The following is a 25,644-nucleotide window of genomic DNA, read 5'->3' as shown; positions in this document are numbered from 1 at the left end:
GTCAGGATAATGTGTGGCATGATGGAGAATTTGTAGTTGACAGTGTTTCTGCTGCCGTTGTTCTTCCACATGATACGGTAGGGGCAGCACGATGGCTCACAGTGCTGCCTCACTGCGCCAGGGACCTGGGTTCAATTCTAGCCTTGGATGACAGTCTGTGCGTAGCTTTTACTTTCTTCCCATGTCTGCTTGGGGTTCCCCTGGGTGTTCCGGTTACCCCCACAGTCCAAAGATGCACGGGTTAGGTGGATTGGCCCTGGCAAATTGTCCTGTAATATCCAAGGATGTGCAGTTTAAGTAGTTTAGCCATGATGAATATGAGGGTTACAGGTATAGGGTGAGGTATTGTGCCCATTTGAAATATGTGTCTGGGTGGGATGCTCTTCAGAGGGGCGGTGCAGATTTATCGTGTCGAATGGCCGCTTTCCGCACCGTTTGGATTCTGTTATTCTGTGATACTGAACGTGAGTTTGGAAGGTACAGTCTGGGAAAGATTAGTGAATTTCTGCCGTACATCTTGTCGATAGTACGTACTGCTGCTATTGAGTGTCAGTTGTGGAGAGAGTGAATGCTGTGGATCTGGTGCCAAACAAGTGGGCTGGTTTGTCCTGAATACGGTTGAGCTTCTTAAGTGTTATTGGAGCTGCACTCATCCAGGCAACTGGGGATTACACCATCACATTCTCGACTTGTGCCTTCAAAATGGAGCACAGACTTTGAGAGTCAGAATGCGAGTTACTTGCTACAAGGCTCTAGACTCTGGCTTGCTGTAGTAGCCGCAGTACTTGTACAATTAGCATAGCTGAGTTTCTGACCAACAGTAACCATCAACGTAAGTTTCAGAAGCTTTGGTTTTGCAGCAACCTGAACAGTAGGAGAGTGAAATCACATCTTTGTAGATGGATTTAATAAAGTAGTAATAAAGGGAGGTTTAGCAATTAAGGCAGCATCATTAGATTCCATGTGAGGTCTGTGGAGTTTCAAACAGCAGCCTTGAAATTGACGACTTTTCTGTTTTCATAAGGAGTTGCAATGCAGAGATGTGTTTGGAGAACAGTTGCAATTGGATAGATATTTAAAATTAAATCTGACCTCAGCAGACACATCTGTTCTAAAGTGAAAAGCTATGGTAAGATGTCCTCGGTTAGTTGCAGTTATTCATTTTGCAGTTGAAGCATTTGGATGTAAGGTTATTTTATCATTGAGCTATCTGAAGGTAAAGCTGTTACATCCCACCTTTGCTCATTGTGAACATGTTATGTACCAAATTCCAAAGTGTTTTACAAGGCCAATTCAGCAGGTGTTGTTCAACTTGGAATCAATCGTTTCCTTTTGACTGTTTTTATTGCCATGGTGCTGTGATGGCAGTGTGTAACTGGTCTGTCTGCAACCTCAAAAGTACACTCCACACTACCTAAAGAAAAGCCATTGTTTGTGGTTATCTGCAAAGTATGAGGAAAAATAATTGCCAGAGTCCCGTGTCACATATTATGATGCATTAGCAAGCATAATGCAGCTTGCATTATCATGCACACACAACCTGCAAGGCCCCATCTTTCCACTAATGCACTGTTTCATTTTTCAATCACGCTTTCTGCTCTATGTTGTTCTATCACACTTTTTGATTTCTAAAACTACAGGTCAAAACCTCCAATTCCACATGTATGACAAATAACAGTCATGTAGCTTTCTCTTGTTAATACTGCCCAGCTTTCAGTGGTGAAAGCTACTGTAATGTTGTGTTTCGGATTCTACTGCAAAGACTTCAGACAATACTCATAACATGTCTAAGATGTGAGGCCCCTGTCTGGCTCAGATGTGCACCATATTCTAGTTCTACAAAACTCATCAGTGCATGAAAATCTGTGCCCTCAACGACACTTATAATTAGCTTATCCATGGTGATCATAAAGCATATCAGCTCCATTAGCTTTTCAGTTCATTGAATGTTAAATTCTCTTAAACTGACAGAAACAAATGCTGTCAGTACCATATCATTTTTGCCTTCTTTATTGCAAGAGACAAAAGGATGTTTAAACTTTAAATGGCTCTGCATTGTGCCAGTGTTGTTTACATTGCTCAGCCTGAAAATTTTACGAGAATTCCTTGAGGAGGTAACAAGCAAGATAGATAAAGGGTAAACAGTGAACGTAACATATTTGGAATTTCGTTTGATAAGGTACCAGACATTAGGCTACTTAATAAGATAAAAGCCCATGGTGTTGGAAGTAGTATATTAGCTCAGAGAGAGATTGGCTGACTAATGGTGTCCATGTATATAGATCCCTGAAAATTGCCACCCAGTTGATAGTGCTGCTAAGAAGACATTCAGAGTGTTAGGTTTTATTGGTAGAGGGATTGAGTTCCGGAGCCGTGATGTCATGCTGCAACTGTACAAAACGCTAGTGTGGCCTCACTTGGAATATTGTGTGCAGTTCTGGTCACCCCATTACAGGAAGAATGTGGAAGCATTGGAAAAGGTGCGGAGGAGATTTATCAGGATGTTGCCTGATCAGGAGCGAAGCTGTTATGAGGAAAGGCTGAGGGATTTGGGTCTGTTCTCATTGGAGAGAAGCAGGCTAAGAGGGGATTTAATAGAGACATACAAGATGATCAGAGGATTAGATAGGGTGGACAGTGAGAGTCTTTTTCCTAGGATCATGACGTTGGCTTGTACGAGGGGGCATAGCTGCAAATTGAGGGGTGATAGATTTAAGACAGATGTCCGAGGCAGGTTCTTTACCCAGAGAGCGGCAAGGGCGAGGAATGCCTGCCTGCCAATGTAGTTAACTCAGCCATATTAGGGGCATTTTAACAGTCCTTGGATAAGCATATGGATGATGATGGGATAGTGTAGGGGGATGGGCTTAGATTACTTCAACTGTCAGTGCAACATCGAGGGCCGAAGGGCCTGTTCTGCACTGTATTGTTCTATGTTCTATGTTCTAATACAGGATAAAGAGTTGGGATAAGGGGTGCTTTTTCATGATGGCGACCTGTAATTAGTGGCATGCCCCATGAATCAATGAAGCCTCAATTATTTAGAATATATATTGATGTTCTGGATGAGGAAGGTGAATGTACTGGAGCCAAGATAGTCGATGACACAAAAATAGTGGGAAGGCTAGTGGCAAGGATGACACAAAGAGTCTGCAGAGGGATATAGAACAGGATAAATGTGTGGGCAAAATCTTGGCAGATGGCATATAATGTGGCAAATGTGACATTAGGCACTTTGGCAGGAAGAACAGATAAGCTGAATATTTTTTAAATGAAGAAAGATTGCAGAAAACTACAGAACAGAGGGATTTGGGATATTTAGTCCATGAATGACAAAAAGCTAGGATCCCATTTCAACTGGTAATAGGGAAAACAAATGGAACGTTGGCCTTTATTTCAAAGAGAAGCAATGCAGCATGCTCCTCACAGTTCATCCCCCTAACTAATTTTGTGTCATCTGCAAACTTGGAAATATTATACTTAGTTCCCTCATCTAAATCATTAATAGATGTGTAATATATTGCACCGTGGTGTCCCACTATTCACAGAGTGCCACTCAAAAAAAGACCCATTTATTCTCCTGCACTTGCAAAGGTGGAGATTTCATTTTGGAGTCAGGAGGTAACAGGAGTCTGGCCTCCACCTTCCAAAACAGTTTGGAGGCAGACACAGGAGCTACTGAGCGCGACAGCATGCTTATTATATATTTATAGCTGAGAGCCTAGACATCAGTTAATCTGTTGAAATAGTTGAGAGGGTGGTGCAGGAAGATGCTTTCACAACATTTGAGAAGCATCTCGATGAATACTTAAAATGCCAAGGCATTGTAGGCAGTGAACTAAGTGCAGATAAGTGGGATTAGCGTATTTTACTGTTTGTGAGTCAGCATAGACATGGTGGGCCAAAGGGCTTGTTATCTCTGTTAAGATAGTGGATATTAATTAGACATTCACTTGTGCTACTTTATATTCCTAAATAGGAACAGATCCACATCCAGGCATCCTTGGAGAGGCAGCCCATGGCGTCGACTGGTATAGTTGAGGCCTTCCACAGCTGAGGGATACTGTGAGGGCAGTTGTGCATATCCTCCACAATGAATGACAATTTTAAATTAATTTTGCTTTGGACTACTGATTGTGTTACAATGCCCTCTTAAAGGACTGTTGACTTCTAATTTGATTTAATTTAAATTTGGTATTTCAAACTGTATATCGGGATCGGATTCTAGGCTGAGCAGACTCTCATTTGGAGCAAAATTTGCATTGGCCCCGGGCTTCTAACTTTCCCCTTCGAACCCATTTCCCAGACCTGAATCCATTTGAGGAAATTTCCTCTGTGCCATTTCATTGGGCAGGTGGAGATTTCTCTCTGAGCTCCTGCAGCATGCTTTCTACTTCCTCACCCTTGTCAACTGTCTGGACACATCCATGGTCAAACTGCTCTCTGTAAGAGAAAGCAACCCCCACTTACACTGTAAGTGGGTGGGACTCAACACAGTAGCATGATGCAATGTGTGGTAAAGATCACTGTATATGTTATTTTGAGGTCTGACGAGTTTGTATTTCAGGTTGTGCACATTTACACTTCTATCTTTTGAAGGGGCTGCTAGTTAATCTTTGGCAGCACTTCAGCCTCACCTCTTGATCTTTGGTGACCTGGTGCAACTGTGTGGGGCGGGAGAATAAAGAAGGACAGGCAAAACAGCGGATCTACTCCTGGTTAAAGGTGGCTGTAGATAGCTCTTTGGAGCAGGCCATTGAGGGCTGGTTGTCTGCTTTACTTCTACCGTTGTGCCTATGTTTGGGTGAGCCTGGAGCAGATCCATGTGGTGTGGACTCACAGGGGCTGGATTGCATTATCTCTCCAGACAGCAGTATTTTAATTTAACTTTTATATTTAATTTGAGTTTTTTTGTTTCATATCCCTTTAAGTGGCTGTCACCTAAAACTTGTTTTAATTTTATTCGATTTGATTAATTTGCTTCAAAGGAGTACATAGGAACGGATTTGGGGGTGGGAGGCGGTGGTTGATGTTTGATATGCTATGTGTGCCTCTATAAATAAAACCTTCTAAATGTATAAATGGTGAGGTACAAACTGCATTCCATCCTTTGCCACCTCGCTATCTTGGTTCTAAAACCAAGCATTGAATTGTCAAATTCTTCTGAATAAAAAGCCAAATGATCTAAAGCAAGATCCAAATAAGCAAAACCAAATATTCACAGAAAACTCTGCAGTGTGCACTCTTGCATTTCCCATGTCTAGCCCACCTAATCTAAACATCCCTGGACACTATGGGCAATTTAGCATAGCTAATCCACCCAACCTGCACATGTTTGGACTGTGAGAGGAAACTGGAGCCACACACACACACACACACACACACACACACACACACACACACACACACACACACACACACACACGCTGAATGTGCAATGGAATCGAACCCAGGTCCCTGGTACTGTGAGGCAGCAGTGTAACCACTGAGCCATGATGCCACCCTTCAGTTTTTTGAGATCACCTGAATTTACAATAATATTTGAATTTACAATGAATGAGCTTAAACAGCATCCTTTTAGAGCACAATTTTCACAGAGAAAAGAAAAAGATCCTTTGGGCCACCTTGACTCAAACCTAATTATTTTTATAAATAGAGTCATTGGGTTGTACAGCATGGAAACAGACGCTTCGGTCCACTTGTCCATGTCAACCACATATCCTAAATTAACTAGTCCCATTTGCCAGCATTTAGCCCATTTCCCTCCAAACTCTTCCTATTCACATTCCCATCCAGATGCCTTTTAAATGTTGTAATTGTAGCCTCCACCAGTTCCTCTGGCTGTTTATTCCATACATGCACCACCCTCTGCATGAAAACATTGTCCCTTGGGTCCCTTCTAAATATTTCCCCCTCTCACCTTAAATGATTCCATAGTTTTGCCCTTGTTAAGCTACAGAAATCTGTTCCACGTGTCGATCACTCTTTCTGTAAGAGAAGGTCAGCTTCATTTATCATTGTGTTTGCCTTTAGCTAGAGTGAATCTGTACCTTCTGGTGTGCTGTCATGAATATATTTTACTCACATTATGCCGTTTGTATGCTTCATGCCATCATTCGTATCTCTGCGATGTTACATCTTTGTCACTTCTCAAGGCTGTGAAGATACTTTTTTCAACTGCTGAAAATGCAGCCTTTTGATGTAAGAGGTCAGTATTAAGGTTCCTTCCTGAAGCATGTCTAGGGCAATCAATGGAGTACTTCAAAAGTTCAGCTTGAGCCTGCTTTAGACCATAACAGTAGCCCGAAGAGAGGGTGTTTCACTACAGATAAAGCTGAATTCTGCTGACGTGTCTTGTTCAATTAGTTGGGTCTGTGTATGCAGGTGAAAGGAGAGAGTGAAAATTGCAGCTTGGAGCAAATTATTTGATCACCAGTTTATCCTGAATCCACTTTATTAATAGATACCTAATTAACATTTTATAAAGAATATTGAAGGATATGGAAATGACATTGGCAACATGCATGATATACCACATATGTTGTGTTTATAAGTATCCTACATACTTAGAATCATGAGAACAGAGGAGTTTAGTGGAACATCAAATGAAAGTATTTTAAATTAAAAGAGGGATTTGAAACCATGATGTGAATATTCACTGCCAAAGGGGCATAAATTTTGCATTATCGCTAGAAGCAGAAAGGGAGAGGTTAAAGATTTTTATTTACTGTGTTCATCCGTGACTGGCTTTGTAGCCTTGGGGACCATTCTGAAGATATTGCAGTACTCCTTTTGTTCTCTGTGTTGCTGGGATAATTAATCAGGTATTCAATACTCTCTAGCAACATCTTGAATAATGGGATATGGTGGTCGGTAATCCAAAATATCATTGCCTAACCTTGTATGGCTGAAGAGTATTGATAGAAACTATAGAGGATGCTTGGTTTGGTTATGAATTAATTTCAGTTACAGAAATCTAGGTAGATGCTAATTTAAGCTTGAACACAGTCCTGTAGAATTGTGTGAAACAAGGAGCAGATACTTTAGTTCATTTTCAATAAATGCAGAATCATAATATAGGTCAGTTGTGAAGCACAACATTTCAAAATAGTCATTGTTTGTCATTCATAACTCCAAGTTGTGCAATTGAGGGATTTCTCTATCCCACATGCAGTGTCCATGAACAAGCCTTCAAGAGATGTTCCGGCATGCTAAACAGATCCCCTGTACTCTGTGGCACCATTTATTTTCTATTCACTCATGGAAATTGGGCATAGCTGGTTGGCTATTTATTGGCCGTCTGTCATTGCCCATGAGAAGGTGTTGCTAAGCTGCCTTCCTGAACTGCTGCAACCCATGTGTTTTGGGTTGAGCTACAATGTGCTTGAGGAGGGAATTCAAAAATTTTGACCCAGCAACAAAGAAGGAACGGCAAAATATTTCCAAATCAGGAGGCCATTGACTTGGAATGCTTGCAGGCGATGGTGTTGCCATGTGTCTGTTGCCCTTGTCCTTCTAGATGGAAGTAGTCATGGATTTGGAAGCTGCTATCTCAAGAATTTATGGTGCGTTTCTGCAGTGCATCTTTTAGTATTGCTGCTACTGGCCATCAGTAGTGGAGTAAGTGGGTGTTTGTGGACCTTGTACCAATCAAACAGTCTGCTTTGTCCTGGATAATGTCAAGTTTCCTGAGTGTTGTTGGAGCTGCACCCATCCAGGCAAGTGGGAAGTATTCCATCACATTACTGACTTGTGCCTTGTAGATAGCATTTTTAGGGAGTCAGGAGATAACTTACTTGCCACAGTATTTCTAGCCTCTGACCTGCTCTTATAGCCACTGTGTGTATGTGGAGAGTCCAGTTGAGTTTCTGGTCAATGGTCACCCTAAAGACATTGATAGTGGGGATTCTGTGATGGTAACACCATTGATTGTCAAGGGGTGATGGTTAGATTGCCACTTACTGGAGATGGTAATTGGGTGACGTTTATGAGTGCCAATGTTACTTGCCACTTGTCAGCCCAAGCCCGAGCATTGTCTTGTTGCATTTGAGCATGGACTGCTTCAGTATTTGGGGAATCATGAATGGTGCTGAACATTGTTCAATCATTGGTGACCATGCCAATTTCTGACTTTAAGATGGGGAGGAAGGTCATTGATCAAGCAACTTGAAGATGATTGGGCCCACAACATTATCCTGAGGAACTCCTGCAGGGATCTCCTGGAGCTGATGACTGGCCACCAACAACCACAAGCAACTTCCTACATGCCAGATATGACTCCAACCAGTGGAGAGTTTGCCCCTTGATATCCATTGATTCCAGTTTTGTTTGGCTCCTTAATGCCACAGTCGGTCGAATGCGGTCTTGATGTCAAGATCTGTCACTCTCATCTTACCTCTGGAATTCAGCTGTTTTTTCTGTGTTTGAGTCAAGGCTGTAAATGAGGTCAGGAGCTGAGTGCTGTTGACAGAACCCAAACTGGGCATCACTGAGCAGATTATTACTGAGCAGCTGCTGCTTGATAGCATATTTGATGACACTTTCCATCACTTTACGGGCATTCGAGAGTAGACTGATGAGGGGGTGATTGGCTGTGTTGGATTTGTCCTGCAATTGGTGTACTGCACATATAGGGGCAGTTTTCCATATTGTTGGGTAGATGCCAGTGTTGTAACTGCCCTGGAAGAGCTTGGTTAGGGGAGTGGCAAGTTCTGGAGCACAAGTCTTCAGTACTATTGCCAGGTGTTGTCAGGGCCCAAAGCTTTTACAGTAGCTAGTACCCCCAAACATTTCTTGATGTCACATTGTTTGAACTGAATTGGCAGAAGGCTGGTATCGGTGATGCTAGGGCCCACTGGAGGAAGCTGATTCAGATTAACCACTTAGCACTTCTGGCTGAAGATTGCTGTAAATGCGTCTGCCTTATCAATTATTCTGATGTGTAGGGATGTTCATCATTGAGGACAGGGATATTTGTGGACCCTACTCCTCCAGTGGGTAGTTTAATTGTCAACACCGTTTATGACTGGATTGATAATGCTTGACTGAGGAATATGTGATCCATGAGGTTGCAGATTGTGCTGGAGTTCTGCTGCTGTTGATAGCCCACAGCTCCTTGTGGATTCCCAGTCTTGAGTTGCTGGATCTGTTCGAAATCTGTTTCATATAATCACACAACATGATGGACCGTATTCCTAATATGAAGGTGGGATTCAGTATGCACAAGGACCATGTGATGGTCACTTTACTGATACTGTCATGGACTAATGAATCTGCTACAATCAGATTGGTAAAGATGTGGTCACGTATGTTTTTCTGTCTTGTTGGTTCCCTCACTACCAGCTGTGGACGCAGTGTAGCATTTAAATACTTTAGAACCTGACCAGCTCAATCAGTAATACTGCTGCTAAGCCAGTCTTGGTGATGGACATTGAAGTCCTTCATCCAAAGTACATTTTATGCACTAGCCCTCCTCAGTGCTTCCTCCGAGTGTTGTTCAACATAGAAGAGTACTGATTCATCAGCCAAGGAAGAACAGAACATGGTAATCTACAGAAGGTTTCCTTTCCCGTGTTTATCATGAAGCCATGAGACTTCATGGGGTCCGGAGTGAATGTTGAGGACTCCCAGGGCAACTCCCTCCTGATTATATACCGTTGTGTCACCACCTGTGCTGGGTTTGTCTGCCAGTGGTACAGGACATATTCAAGGATGGTGATGGTAACATGTGGGATGTTTTCTGTAAGGTATGATGCTGACTATATCAGGCTGTTGCTTGACTCGTCTGTGAGATAGTTCTCCCAATTTTAGCATTACCCCCAGATGATGGTAAGGAGGACTTTGCAAGGTCAATGGGGGCTTTTTCTGCAATTGTGTTTCCTAGTGCCCAGGTCAGTGCCAAGTGGGGTGTCCAGTTTATTTGTGGAGACTTTGTAGTGATTGATACAACTGAGTGGCTTGCTAGACCATTTCAGAGGCACTTAAGAGTCAACCACATTGTTGTCAGTCTGGAGTTACATGTAGGCCAGACCAGGTGAGGATGGCAGATTTCATCTCCTAAAACAGAAACTCCATAATTGGGTGTAAATTTCCATTAGCTTGGATTGGGAATTTATAATGGTAATGGATTTTACTGTATGTTCGCAGTGGTAGAACAGCTCAAGGCCTCATCAGGCCTAAGATCACCAATGTCTTCCTCACAGTCTCTGTAGAAATGTCTAATACATCAGTATAACTTGTACATCGTTATTATTATGCAATAAATCACATTTTGTGTGAGACAACAGTCTTCTCTTGTTAGACAACCGAGTGGTTTTCCGATACAAATAAGCAGGCCCTGAAGATTCCTGATGTGAAAGTGGATATTGACAGCAAATCTGTCTTATATGGAGCATTGGTCTGGAGATTTCATACAGCACAATTACCAGTGATATGGATTAATCCATGGTGGAAAGCAATACAGATCCCATTTAGCTACCTCATACAATACTGGCAGCAATGGAGTTCTGAAGATACTTTTCTGACTTGGGTTCAAGGACATAACTCATGCAGATTGTCTGAAAGAACCAGCATTCACAAAGCTCGTTCCAGATTGAGCATGGGAGAATCTGAAGCTAAATCTGTATGAATCCGAATCTGCTGCTGCAAGAGATTTAGGATTTTTCAGAAACTGGTGTACTAATTGCTCAGAACTATCTACAGATTACAGCAGACAATGTTCATTTGTAGGAGTGGTCTTGAGTACGGGTTTAGATGGAGAATGAATGGACATCAGTAACTCCATGAGTAAAGGTAAGATCTTTGGTAGGCAAGAGAAAGTTTAAAAAATGGCACAGGTTGGAACAGTGCAAACTAAGAGAAGCATTCAGCTGATGAGGTTGTCTCCACCGTAATAACCAGGCACAATAACGCATGGCTACGGGGTCTAGAAAATTAATTTAAAATGAGGCGTCAGAGCCAGGAATCCAAAACTTAAAGCAATATATGGGGTACTTTAGAAGTCAAAGCAGATAAGATTCAATAGAGGAGAAAAGCTGGCAAGTTGTTGAGGCTGGAAAGAAAAGGATCCATTACCAAATTGTGGAAAAGATGGAAGCATTTATTCCAACTGCAGATGGTAGAGATCATCTCGTGAAAACCATTAAAGGAACAAGAACTTGTACATTTTTGCTGTCGTATAATAAATTACTTCTTCTATACAAAAAGAGCCTCTTCCCATGAAACTGCCAAGTGGTTTTCCTCTACCACATTAAACCAAGTAGATTATGTAGATTTCTACATTGAAAGAGAATGGTAGCTGCAAATCTACCTTATAGTGTACATTAATGCAGAGAGGCCACAGAACATCATGAACAATAGTAAGGATTTTTCATACAACAGGTGTCCACGTCGGTCAGAAAAAAAAAATCAATTATCTTGTTTCAGGAAGAATATGATACTGAAACAACTTCATAGGAATGTGCAAGCAGCAGGAAATTGAGGTAATTTTGCTCAGTGAACAATGTTAATGATCTGAGATGAGAATTATATTGGTAGAACTCATGGTCACCTGAATGAGAGCAAGCTTTACTTTTATTCACTCACAGAAGGTGGGTGTTGCTGGCTGGGCTAACATTTTATTGCCTGTCCCTAATTGCCCTAGTGATGGTGAGCTGCCATCTTGACTCAGTACAGTCCATGTTCTCCAGGTAGACCCATAATTAGGGATGGGATTCCAGGATGTTGACCCAATGACACTGAGTGAACAGCAATATATTTCCAAGTCAGGATGGTGAGTGGCTTGGAGAGGAACTTGCAGGTCGTGGTTTTCTGCTATTTCATGGTAAACTTCAAACTAGGTTTGAAATTGTTGAACTAAGAGATGCATCTCACTGTTGTATTGTCACACTTGTCAATGGCGTCATGTAATTTTTCTTAATGCTGACTCATGGGTAAAGGATATCAGTTATCGAGTCATGATGATAAATAGATTACGCTCACAAATGGTCTATTTATGCAATTCTTTAATAACCTCAACAATGAGTGTTTCTTGCAAGAATTCCTCTTTTCTGAACAAATTGTACTGCACTTGTGTTTAATGCTAAATTTTTACAGCGTATAATTTATTAACTCACTGATTTTTGCTTGCAGCAATGTTTTTCATTTACATGAAAGACAGTGCTCCCATAATTGTTCCAATCTTTTGATATCAGCATTACTAACCAACAAGTCCAGTTAAGAAGAAAAGGAGTTAGGATTGCATGGGGAGTAACTGAGCAGACAAAATGAGAAAACATCGTCCAGGTGACCATAGAATCCATTCAAGTCTTGGAGTGCTTTACGTTTACTGCTTTGAGGTACTCCCCCTGTGTCTGAGGGCAAGGTCTTGGTAGCTTACTACCTTGTATGTGCAGCTGGCTGAGATGCCCAGGGCTCCTGCCGGTGTTGTGTCGTTTCTCCTGCATCAGCACAAGGGTGTCGTCTGCCATAGGGTATTGTTGCAGGTGGTATACAGGGGCTGGTGCTAATACAGCACTGATAAATGTCCAAGATCACCACAGGACTCAGACACAGAGAAGTAATAGCAGAAAGGATTGCAGGGCAGGGAGAGTGGATGCCAAATAGATCAAGCTGTCACCAGGCCATCCTTCTTAGAACATAGAACATAGAACATTACAGCAGAGTACAGGCCCTTCGGCCCGCGATGTTGTGCCGACCTGTCATACCGATCTCAAGCCCATCTAACCTACACTGTTCTTCTTAAAGCTAGGTCCCCTCATTAGAAATTGAGTGCCGTTGAATTGAAAAGCTTTGTATGAATTTGCAAGCCACCCAACAAGGTTGGATTTTTGGGTTTCCCCATGGGTAAGTCCCCCACCAGCCACTGTGTAAATACCAACGGCAACAGATGATGCCTTGTGATGTGCATTAGTTCTCCAATTAAGGGCTCAATTGCATTTGGTATTAGATTGTCCATGGGCCTTCCTGACCCAGACTTAATCAAGACAGGGGTGAGAAATTGGTGGGATTGCTATCTGCTGCCAAACCTGCTATAAAGGAGGGCATTAAATTCCAAGATAACAAAGTTTGGAGCTGGATGAACACAGCAGGCCAAGCAGCATCTTAGGGTCACAAAAGCTGATGTTTCGGGCTTAGACCCTTCATCAGAAAAGGGGGATGGGGAGATGGTTCTGAAATAAATAGGGAGAGAGGGGGAGGTGGATCGAAGATGGATAGAGGAGAAGATAGGTGGAGAGGAGACAGACAAGTTAAAGGGGCGGGGATGGAGCCTGTAGAGGTGAGTATAGGTGGGGAGGTAGGGAGGGGATAGGTCAGTCCAGGGAGGACAGACAGGTCAAGTGGGCAGGATGAGGTTAGTAGGAAGGAAATGGGGGTGCAGCTTGAGGTGGGAGGAGGAGATAGGTGAGAGGAGGAACAGGTTAAGGAGGTGGGGACGAGCTGGGCTGGTTTTCGGATGCAGTAGTGGGAGGGGAGATTTTGAAGCTTGTGAAGTCCACATTGATACGACTGGGCTGCAGGGTTCCCAAGCAGAATATGAGTTGCTGTTCCTGCAACCTTCGGATGGCATCGTTGTGGCACTGCAAGAGGCCCAGGATGGACATGTCATCTGAGGAAAGGGAGGGCGAGTTGAAATGGTTCGCGACTGGGAGGTGCGGTTGTTTATTGCAAACCGAGCGTAGGTGTTCTGCAAAGCAGTCCCCAAGCCTCCGCTTGGTTTCCCCGATATTATACACTTCTATAAGATCTCCCCTCAGTTTTCTATGTCATAAAGAAAAAAGTCCTAGCTTGTCCAACCTCTCCCTATGACTCAGTCCCATGAGTCCTGCAACATCCACGTAAATTTCTTTAGCACTCTTTCCAGATTAATAACATCCTTCCTAGAGCAAGGTGACCAGAACTGAACACAATACTCCAAGTGTGGCTTCACCAACATTCTGTACAACTTCCCAACTTCTGTACTCAATCTCCTGACTGATGAAGGGCAGTGTTCCAAAAGCCTTTTTCTCTGCCACGTCGACCTGCGACTCCACTTTCAGAGAAACATGCACCTGATCTCCAAAGTCCCTCTGTTTCACTACATTCCTTAAGGCCCCACCATTCACCATGAAATTCCAACTTGATTCGACTTTCCAAAATGCAATACCTCGCACTTCTCTATATTGAACTCCATTTACCGTTTGCTGGCCCTCTTCGCCAGCTGATCAAGATCCTGCTGCAATTTCTGATTAACTTCGGACACCTCTTCAGATTTTCAGCATCCACAGCATTTTGCCATTACATGCAGAAGCTACACTCCAGCAATGGCACTAACATAGAGCAATACTTAAAAAGGCAGTCAACATTTTCACAACCCCCTCCTCCTGTCGTTTAGCATCAGGTACGTCTTAGCATTAATCACAAGTGAAAATGCCACTTGCTAGACAACAGCTAAAAATAAGCAAGGTGGGGAAATAGTCGAAATAATATTTATTTAATCCAGAATAGAAACTGCCAATCTAAACATATGAAACATGTCCTTGTGCATCCAGTAATCTTTATTCTTCATTTTCCTAATGCTTCTATGCTTCAAGGGTAGAACCCTTGTGCCTTCAGTGGAATTATACGCAGATCCTTCTTCTGACTGTTAAGATGTCCTTGGCCAATGTACTTCTAGGTTTTTAAACCCATGAAAGTCTGGCAAAACTGCTCCAGCTGTGCTGTGCAGAAGGTGATATGACTATTGGGACACGAGGCAGCTTGTGGAATATTGAGGTGGATAAAAGGGAATGGCTGAGAAGTGGATGTGTTTTGTACAGGGTCCTCACTTCCAAATCCCCTTCACCAACAACAATCTAATGGCCCATCACATTACGTTGCTAGCAATCTGCTGGAGAATATTGTGCTGTCATTTATATCATTTATCTTGCTTATGTGGGCATCTATAGTATGAGATACAAACCATTGCTGAAGGCTGCATGAACCTATTTGATTATTGTGTTTGATGAACTAAGCAAATAACTCCTTTTCTTGGATTAAGATGTAATCACAAGAGACTTCAACATCATACCACTCATGCTTGAGGTGGATTCCTCTCATAGCTTTGTAAGCATACATAGTGCAGCTAGAAAGCATGCCAGTACATCCTTTCTACTGCTCTTGAAGTATCTTTTTCCTTAATGGCCCTAAGTTGCAGCATATGTATTCAGTATCCTGTAGTCTCCCAAGTAAATTCTCCATTACTGTCTGTGTCTCAACGCTCTGCTGTTGCTCAATGTGTGAGACACCAGGTGAAAACACAACCATCCTCCTATTGGTTCCACCAAAGTGTAAGTATCTGAGTTGATGCATGAGCTTTGTGACGGCACATCTCCTCTGAGAAGTAATTAATGTCTTCCTGGCCATTCCTGCTGGACCCTGGAAGTTCCTACAGGAGATTGAATTAGCACTGACAAACTAAGCATGCTTTAAGTGATGATAAAGTATGTGATCTTAGTTCACCGACTCCAACATCAAATCAATATGACTGAATGTTGTATGCAAGGTGATGTTTTGTAAGCAGGTAACTGGGAGACTCTCACCTCCGCATCACCAATGGTCAGGCAATGCCAATGCCAAGAAGCCTCCAGTTGAGAGGTGACTCGAGGGCAATGATCACTCTAATTTTTGTTGGTGCCTGTGTGGACTGTGAGTAGCTGAGCAGTACATTTAAATGAGAATGGTAGTCATACAGTGGAGACTGATAGAGTGTACATGGGGCTTTTTTTAGATGCTGCATGTCCCAACATACACTCAACGTACAACCTCCGCACAATGTAGAACTTCCTCAAGGGTCACCTCCAGTTTGCTACGTCTCCTTTGTGTCCTGTGCTGTTCTTTAAGGAGGGACAAAGGAGACCTATGAGTGCCATATATTGAATGAATAGGTGGAACGTGACTACAAGGGAGAGACAGGAGATTGTATAAGGGTGAGGCTAGAGAGAAGAATAATCGTGGTTTCAACAATCATTTAAGCTCTAGTTACCATAAGGGTGAAGGTGAATGTCAAGGTGGAAGGACAGATGGATATGGAAAACATGACATTGGATTGGGTATGTCGGCATGCTAAATTGGTATGAGGAGTAATGTGCTGGAGTAGGCTTAAAAAGGCAGAGTGAAGATGTTGGGTGAGGCATATTTAAGAATGTGGATTAGTCAGGAACTGTGTTGACCTTACCTGCCCTGCAGATCATTAAAACCACAAATTTGATGCTATGCTTCTGCTCCTATTGCTGTTAACTTCATGGGAAATTTCAAACCATGACTTCTTACTTCACCTACTTCCTTCTATTAATAGGAAAAAATATTTTCCTGAAGGCTCCTACAACCTGCAACAGCGCATCCTAAGTAATGTCACTGAAACAAGGCACAGATTTTTGAACATCTCAGCATCTCTAGTTCTGCCCGTTCCTTCTATTGTGACGCCCAACTCCACCATCAGTTAATTGCTTGCTTGGAATATTCCTTTAAATACTGCAGGAAAACAGGGAAAGTATATAAAGAAGTCCCTGAAAGCAGATCCATACTTCTGCATTTCTCACGCATTACCGGATTGCTGTATGACATAATTAGCTTCAACCCCATGCCTCCACATTAACCTGTTATCTTCCCCTCCAGGACTTCAGGCTAACTGGCAGGGTCACCCATCACCACTATGCTCACTGAACTGCACTGGCTTCTTTTTGATCAACACTTTGATTTTAAAACTCTCACCTTTGTTTTAAAACTACTTCATGACCTTGGTCTTCCCTGTCTCTATAATTTCATCCAGCCTCACAGTGTTCTGAGATATATGCGTTCCTCCAATTCTCGCCTTGTGAGTGTTGCCAATTTTAATTGCTCCACAATTGGCAGCTGTCCCATCAGCTGTCAAGGCCTTAAATGCTGGAATTTTGTCCTTAAACCCTTAAATCTCTCTATCTTGCTTTCCTATTCCAAGATGTTCCTTAAACATACCAGACTGACCAAGCGTTTGGTTATCGGCCCTAATATTTCCAAATGTGGCTTGGTGTCAGATTTTGTTTTATATAGTGTTCCAGTGAGGCATTCTGGGATAATTTATTACTTTGAAGGGACTATATAAAAACATGTTGATGTTACTAAGCCATAACATGGAATTCCCCCTTCTGAATTCAGTAGACTATGTATTAGAATAGTATCGCTCTTAAATGTGGAAAGAAGGCTTGACTAATGGATAACTGTATTACCAATAATTCCATGTTCACCATATCATATTTAATAAAAAGGAATTCAACAGTTATTAAATGATGTTCCATTTCACCCAAAGTTGGTTTCACTCCACATTCTAAACCATTAGAATTACAATGTGTCCTCACCGAAAGTTTGAACACGCACTTCCAATAAGAGACATTCCATAGCATTCATGAATGACGCTGTGGTCTACCTATTTTTTTGTATAATCAACCTGTTCAGAGACCTGGAGCAGGCGGGACTTGAACCCAGGTCTCTCGGTCCAGGGGTAGGGACACTACCACTGCACCCACGAGAGGGCCCAAAATGTTAACTCCTCCCCAGCAGGGAATTGAAACCTGGTCCCTCCCCATGACAGGCAGGAATACTAAACACTATACCACCAAGGACCCTAAACACTAGTGTTTAGGGTCCTTGGTGGTGTAGTGTTTAGTATATATTGTCTATTGTAGCACTATGGTCAGACTGAGTATCATTAATTAAGTCATCACAGGCTGGATATTGGAACTAGGCCTCAGACATTTGTTGGAAAAACTTGAGTTAGTTGAAAGCCTCTAAAGCTATTGCTTTTGCAATTTAAAATGATTAGGCTGATCACAATGCATTTGTATGCCCACAGATTCTACCGAGGTACAACCAAAATATGTCAAAGATGGGAAACGATATGGGCGGAGAACAGCACCAGAATTTCAGGATTCAGAGGAAGAATTTATGGAGGTCAGAGTTACAGAACCTTTAGCTGATGAAACACAACCTGAAGATGTTCCTTCTGGGCATAATATTGAGGTGGGTTGAAATTATTTGCATTGATAACTGAGCTGTTTTTGAGGTCATTCCAATGAATTCAAACTCTGTTTTTAGGTCTGAGTGAATTTCTACGCTTTGATTTCTAATCAGTTGAATTCCATGTGAGTCCAAGTATGTTCTTCACCCAAAGAGGAATCAGAGGAAATGAGATAATAGACCAAGTATTTATGTTTATTTAGTCCCAACTGCAAGGCACATATTATGTTGTTTAGCAGGAGTGAAAAACAGAAATTGGTCCTGGCATTTTGCCTTATCTGGCTAGGAAGGGCAGCCAGCATTTAGCAATTGCTAAATTAAAGTTCTGTCTTTAACATCTTAGTATTAATTTTTATGCAGTTTAAGTTCCTTTCGTATTTGTACTCTGTCAGTGTGTGTTGGTGTGTGTCTCTTTCTCTGATCTTGCTCAGAAAATCAAGTAATGTGTCATAATTTGAGATGTTAAAAATTATTCCAAATTTTTCAAATGGTTGAATGTGGGTCTGATGCTAACTGACATCTTTAGGGATGTAAGCATTCTTTCTTAACCAAGTACAAACAGGCTTCATCTCAACAGATACACCTTTAATCAGAGCGTATACAATTGCTGGGCTCGCAAAGATTACAGTGTGGTAACCAAACAGGTAGCAAACTCATGGCATGCCTTGACATCATAGCAGAAGAGAAAGGCACTGAATAAATTTCAGTGTAAACGATCTGCATTGAATTAAAGCAACAGTAATACTATAGTAGGGAGAATGGGTTGTTTAAAACAATAGCTGTTTTAGGAACAGGGTCATGGTTACTGCAGACACTAGAAGCAGCTGCATGAGTTTGGTGGGAAAGTCATGGTTGAACTGCACAACAGCTGGGTGGGGAGGCTGGAGGAGAAGTTTATCTCATTTCACAGAGACCAGGTTTGGAGGCCTGGGGTGGCTGAGGAAAATATAAAGAAAGTTGAGGGAACCACAGCCTATATTTTAAATTTGCGAACAAGTGGAATTCACATGCTGAAGGACAGTAAGACCCTGAAATTTGGAGAAAATTAAAACAAGTTGGAGGGATTAATAAGGTAAAATATTATATGTGTTGGTATTCTGTTGGAAAAAAAAACCTTCAAAGCCACCGATAATTGTGACAAGTTTATATTGGCAATATCCTGTATAGAAATGCACATAGGAATTTAAAATAGGGAAGAGGAAAATTATTCAAAGTTTTGCACTGGGCGGTACAGGCAAATGTAGAATTTTAACAAAGCATAGATAGATACATGTGGAGTGATTTACTTCAGAAAGTGGACTCAAAACCAAACTTGTTTTATCTAAGTTATGTTTTAGCAAACATTCTTAAGTGAGACCGGGCTAAGAAATACTGCCTTTGAGGTTGCACTACTACACTGTGTCTAAAATAGACAAATGACAGCTGGAAGCTCCATTTACTTGGGTGAAATTTGAATATGTAACTCTTGCAGAATGAGTTGTTTGAACAATTAGCTACATAAAGATTAAAGACTAGATATTAGTTTAACATATCCAAAGGACAGCATGCCTGACAATGCTGAGCTCTATCAGATCCGCACATGATCGTAAAGCTTTATAATTAAGAATTATAAGTTCAATTCAAATAAGAGCCAACAAAGTTGACAATAATTAATCTATTAGGTTGTAGCAGTTTCCTTTCCCCGGTAAGTTACCAATTTTTTTTTGCTTGATTTTGATCCGTTTATGTCATCCATATATTTTACACTTTCACAATATGAAAGGGCCCTAATACTGAATTCATTTTTCATGGAGGCTGCATTGACCATTCTGATCTGGGTATTGTTACAGTAATAATTCCAGTTGAGTCAAAAATTTTGCTAATCTTGAAGAATTTTCGAACCCGACCCTTTTTCCACTTATTGTTCATTCTTTATCTTCTGTGTATACCATCACATATTTTAAGGTAACCATAGAGATATATCATAGAGTTTCACAGCATGGAAACAGACCTTTCATCCAACTCATCCACACCAACCAGGCATCTTAAAATGATCTAGTCCCATTTGCCAGCATTTGGTCCATATCGTTCTAAATGCTTCCTGTTACCATAACCCCATCCAGGTGCCTTATAAATGTTGCAGTTTAGTGGCCTCCACCACCTGCTGTCCAAGCTCGTTCCATATATGCACCACCCTCTGCATGAAAAAATTGTCCCTTATGTCCCTTTTACATCTTGCCCCTTTCACATTAAACCTGTGCCCTGTAGTTTCGGACTCCCTTGCCCTCGGAAAAAGACCATGTAGTATATTTGGATTCTAATAGGCATTTGATAAGTTTAATTGTCATTGTTCAAGATGGGAGCTCGTGGTATTGAGGTGTAGATGAGGAATTCATTAACACAGAGTCAGGATTACAGGGTCATTTTAGGATATGAAAGACATAACTAGTGAAGTGCCATAAGGGCAACAATTATTTACAATCTATATTTATGACTTGGGGGTGCAGAATGTAAAGAATGCAAAGTTGTTGATGATAAAAGCAAAGGTGGGAAGGCATGTTGTGATGTAGACATAAACAATCTTCAAGCGGATATAAATAGTGCAAGTGGGTAAAACCGTGGCAGCTGAAGTTTAATGTAGGAAACTCTGTGGTTATGTACTGGAGTAGGAAGAGTCAAATGGCAGACTGTTAATTGAATGGAGAAGGACTCCAAAAATCTGCAATGCAGAGGGATCTGGGTGTTCTTGTGCATGCAGTTAAGAAGGCAAATAGAATTTTGGCTGGTATGGATAAAGGGTTGAAGTTTAAGAACAGGGAAGTCTTGTTACAATTATCCAAGGAGTTAGTGAGGCTGCACCCAATGTGTTGTGAACAGTTTTGGGCCCTTTACTAAAGATAGGATGTACTGGCATGTCCCAAGGTAATGAATGTCTTTACCCGAGAGAGCTGTGGAGGCTAGATCACTGAAAATATTTAAAGAGGAGATAGATATATTTTTGAAATATTGGAGAATTGACAGCCATGTTGAGCTGGCGTGAAGTTTGAGTTGAGACCTGGTGTAGATCAGCCATGAACTTGTTGAACGGATGGTGAGGCATCTTGATGAGCCGAATGGCCTGCCCTCTTCCTGTCTTTCATGTTCTTACTTCCATAGAACCTCGAACTGTACAACACAGGAAAGGGCTCTTTGGCCCATGATGTTGTGCCGAATAATATGCCAAATGAAACGAATCTCTTCTGCCTGCCCTTTGTCCACGTCCCTCCATTCCTTGCATATTCATGTGCTTATCTAAAAGTCCGTTAAATGCCCTTATCATGTGTGCCTCCACATCACTCCTGGCAGTGTGTTTCAGACTCTTTCCACCCTTTGTGTAAAAAAAAACTTCCCTCGCTTGGCTCCTTTGAACTTTCCCCTTTTAACCTTAAATTTCAACGCTGGGGAAACGATTCTGACCATCAAACCTATCTGTGCATCTCATAATTCTATGGATTTCTGTCAAATCTCTCCTCAGCCTCCGTTGCTCAGTTGAAAACAACCTGAGTTTCTCCAACCTGTCCTTATAGTTCATACTCTTTAATCCAGGCAGCATCCTGACAAACCTCTTCTGCACCCTTTCCAAAGTCTCCACATCCTTTCTGTAATGTGGCGACCAGAATTGAACCCTAGTGTGACCCAATCAAAGTCTTATAAAGCTGCAACATGTCATCCTGACTCTTGTACATGGTTCCTTGACCAAAATAGGCAAGCATGTTACATGCCTTCTTTACTACCCTATCTACTTGCATGGCCACTTTCACAGGGCTATGGACTTGAACCCCAAGATCCTACTGTACATCAATGCTGTTCAGGGCCCTGCCATTGAAATTTGATCTCCCAAAACGCAGCATCTCTCATTTACCCGGATTAAACCGCATTTACCGTTTCTCCACTCATATCTGCAACTGATCCATATCCTACTATATCCTTTGACAACCTTCTTCACTATCCACAACTCAACTGATCTGTTTATTGTCTGTAAACTTTCTAACCCACCCATCTACATTTTCATCCAAGTCAATTATTTATATCGCAAATAGTAAAGGTCCCAGTATGGATCCCTGCAGAACACCATTAGTCACAGACCTCCAGCCTGAAAAACACCTTTCTACCACTTCCCTCTGTCTTATATGGGCTAGCCATTTTTGAATCTAAGCAGCCAAGTCACGGTGGATCCCATGCATCTTAATCTTCTGGATGAGCCTATCGTGAGGAACCTTGTCGAAAGCTTTACTAAAATCAATGTTAAAAACTGAAATTCATTTTCCACTGTGTACCATGGTAAAATTTGGACCCGGGTCCTCAGGATATTACTCTGATTTCTGGATTAATAGTCTAGTGATGATACCACTAGGCAGTGCCTAGAATGTGTCCAGGTTGCAAACTCTCCATCTACTGTTGCACCATTCATTTGTATTTATTTTGGAGCATCTACGCTATTTTTCTCCTCCCCCCATTTGCAGCCTTTTTTCTCAAGTATGGCCATCCATTGTGTTTTTCAACAAGTTATGTTAAGGTTATCCAAGTCATGACTTTATTCAAATAATGATAACATACTGCAGACTCTGGAAATCTGAAATAAAACAGAACATGCTGAAGAAACTCAGCAGGTCTGGCAGCATCTATGGAGAGAGAAATAGAACAACTATTTCAAGTCCAAAATGATTCTTCTGAAAAACAGTGCTAATTTTTAAAAAAAGTTAAAACTACTTGTACTGTGATTTGCAAGCTACTCACATATATGACATCTTAAGAAAATCATCTCACATAAACAATAAAACTATTTCCCCATTCTAGACTGCCCTACTTTCATCTGTTCCTGCATATGCATTGCACACACAAATATTAAAGCATTCTGATTTTCTAATAATACGTATGCGAGTTATCATCGGCTTTTTATCTAGTGTCTGCTGATTCCTGGGGTGATGTTGCCTCTCTGGGAAATGTAATTGTGGTGAGTGTTGCTGCTGTGGTAATTGGTGCTGCTGATCCACTGCATTTGGTAGAAAACATTCAACCTTTGAGACTAATGTTCATTCATTTCCTTGTTCAGCTGGCAAAAATCCAGTCTACCCATCAACTTTCTGCATTGAAAGAGCAGCTCCTTCTGATTGTATGTACATGTCTGTGGTTATGACATCAAAATTGTTCTCTCATTTTCACAGTGTACAACTAAGGTAACAACTGCTGTACACAAGGTACACATTGCCAAGTGGGTTATCTTTTGTTGAGTGTGTCAAATCTTTGCACTCTGACTGGCTCAACAACTCGCAGCTTTGATAAAGCTACCAGTTTAGAGTAAAGAGACATCAGCAGAATGTATAATGGCGATAATGTAAAATGATGTATTGATTACATCAGTCTCATATGATTGTGTAGAGTGATCTGGAAGGGAGTAGAGGTCTACTAGAATCTAAGAGAACGCCTGTATCTACCAAGGTGTAAAAGCACCTTAGACCCAAGCATTAGTATTTGGAAGACTAAAGTCAGTTAAACCACGTAGACGTAATCAAAATGCTAGAAACAGAAAAGGCAGCAAAAAGCAATGGCATCAAATGTTACTTTTGAAATAAAACATATGGTCAAGATGGAGAAAAAGAAAAATTTTCAGGTCTCACCAGGCACTCATTGCTGACATAGGCTACAAAATGGGCCCAAAGACCATACAGCAGTAAATATTAACTGAATTTGCAGACAATTGGACAAGTTCGGACATAGTCAAAGGAGCAGCTCCAGAGTTCAATTCAGTGAGTCACACAATTACTATAGTGCAGAAAGAGGTCATTTGGCCAATTATGCCTGCATTGGCTCTATTATCTAGTCTGGCTTGTTTGTCAAGTGCCAATCTTCTGCCTTTTCCCACATCCTCGCATACCATAACTATCCAAAAAAACCATCCAGTGCCCTGTTAAATGCCTCAATTGAATCTACCTGGCTATTCCCAGTGCCATTTCAAACACACTGCACCAGATTCAGGAATGGGAGATTTGGAAAAAAACAATTTTCAAGATTCAAATTGCTTAGAAAAATGAAGGGCAAGTAGACCACGTCAATACAGTGTAGAGGGCTGTTGTAGGCTGCAGCGGGACATTGACAGGATGCAGAGATGGGCTGAGAGGTGGCAGATGGAGTTCAACCTGGATAAATGCGAGGTGATGCATTTTGGAAGGTCGAATTTGAAAGCTGAGTACAGGATTAAGGATAGGATTCTTGGCAGCGTGGAGGAACAGAGGGATCTTGGTGTGCAGATACATAGATCCCTTAAAATGGCCACCCAAGTGGACAGGGTTGTTAAGAAAGCATATGGTGTTTTGGCTTTCATTAACAGGGGGATTGAGTTTAAGAGTCGTGAGATCTTGTTGCAGCTCTATAAAACTTTGGTTAGACCGCACTTGGAATACTGCGTCCAGTTCTGGGCGCCCTATTATAGGAAAGATGTGGATGCTTTGGAGAGGGTTCAGAGGAGGTTTACCAGGATGCTGCCTGGACTGGAGGGCTTATCTTATGAAGAGAGGTTGACTGAGCTCGGTCTCTTTTCATTGGAGAAAAGGAGGAGGAGAGGGGACCTAATTGAGGTATACAAGATAATGAGAGGCATAGATAGAGTCGATAGCCAGAGACTATTTCCCAGGGCAGAAATGGCTAGCACGAGGGGTCATAGTTTTAAGCTGGTTGGTGGAAAGTATAGAGGGGATGTCAGAGGCAGGTTCTTTACGCAGAGAGTTGTGAGAGCATGGAATGCGTTGCCAGCAGCAGTTGTGGAAGCAAGGTCATTGGGGTCATTTAAGAGACTGCTGGACATGCATATGGTCACAGAAATTTGAGGGTGCATCCATGAGGATCAATGGTCGGCACAACATTGTGGGCTGAAGGGCCTGTTCTGTGCTGTACTGTTCTATGTTCTATGTTCTATGTTCTAATACATTATTGTATGCAGCATGGGCCATTATGAACAGTGATTTTGCAAGACAAGGTGTTGATGAACGTATTGCATTGTATGAAAAAGTACTGAGGACATTTGATACATACGTCAATGTGTGAAGAAATATAACAATAGTGTGCGAAATTTAATTGGAGAAAACAGAGGCCTGAAAAAGTGTGGTTTCATTCAAAAGTGACCCTTACAGGTCAACATAAAATTGCATTACCAAGGTACCAAAGGCAGAGCAAATTCATGAGTGAATCGTGTCTGGAGTTTCCAAAGAAGCATCATCATACCTTTGACAAGTTAGGGAGGATTTGAAGCAGTAAAAATCACATCAGATAAGAACGCTGAAATGGGTGTTTGTTCAAGGGGAAACTGAAGGGCCATGGAAGAAAGCGATTGAGCCAATTCAGCACATGGGCTGCAGGAAAGAAAGTTCATGGAAAACACAGTCCACTGAATCCAGGAAATGCACAACAACTGTCATTTTTAAGCATTGAAGTTTTAGAGGGAACAAATCAAGCAAATTGGACAATTGACCAGCAGACTCAACAGTCCCAACAGCAGGAATGTGGGACATTTTAGAAAAGTCTGCAGAATTCCAATAGAGAATACAGTGAACAAATAAAACTTATGAAACTAAAACAGATTCAAGTTGAAACAACACACAATGGGAATTAAGCAATTTCATG

General features: G+C 41.7%; 1 protein-coding gene across 4 annotated transcripts in view; it reads left to right on the top strand.

The window, feature by feature from the left end:
• Nucleotides 1–25,644, top strand: part of nin (ninein (GSK3B interacting protein)) — a 180,478-nt gene that overhangs the window by 56,648 nt on the left and 98,186 nt on the right. For all 4 annotated transcript variants that reach the window (XM_048538225.2, XM_059649150.1, XM_059649149.1 and 1 more), the window contains one exon: nt 17,846–18,012. In XM_048538225.2, coding sequence (XP_048394182.2) covers nt 17,846–18,012 — 167 coding nt within the window. The remainder of the gene's footprint in view (nt 1–17,845; nt 18,013–25,644) is intronic.

The sequence above is a fragment of the Stegostoma tigrinum genome, chromosome 10 (assembly GCF_030684315.1).
Source record: "Stegostoma tigrinum isolate sSteTig4 chromosome 10, sSteTig4.hap1, whole genome shotgun sequence".
Lineage (NCBI taxonomy): Eukaryota > Metazoa > Chordata > Chondrichthyes > Orectolobiformes > Stegostomatidae > Stegostoma > Stegostoma tigrinum.
This window is presented reverse-complemented; position numbering and strand designations above follow the sequence as displayed.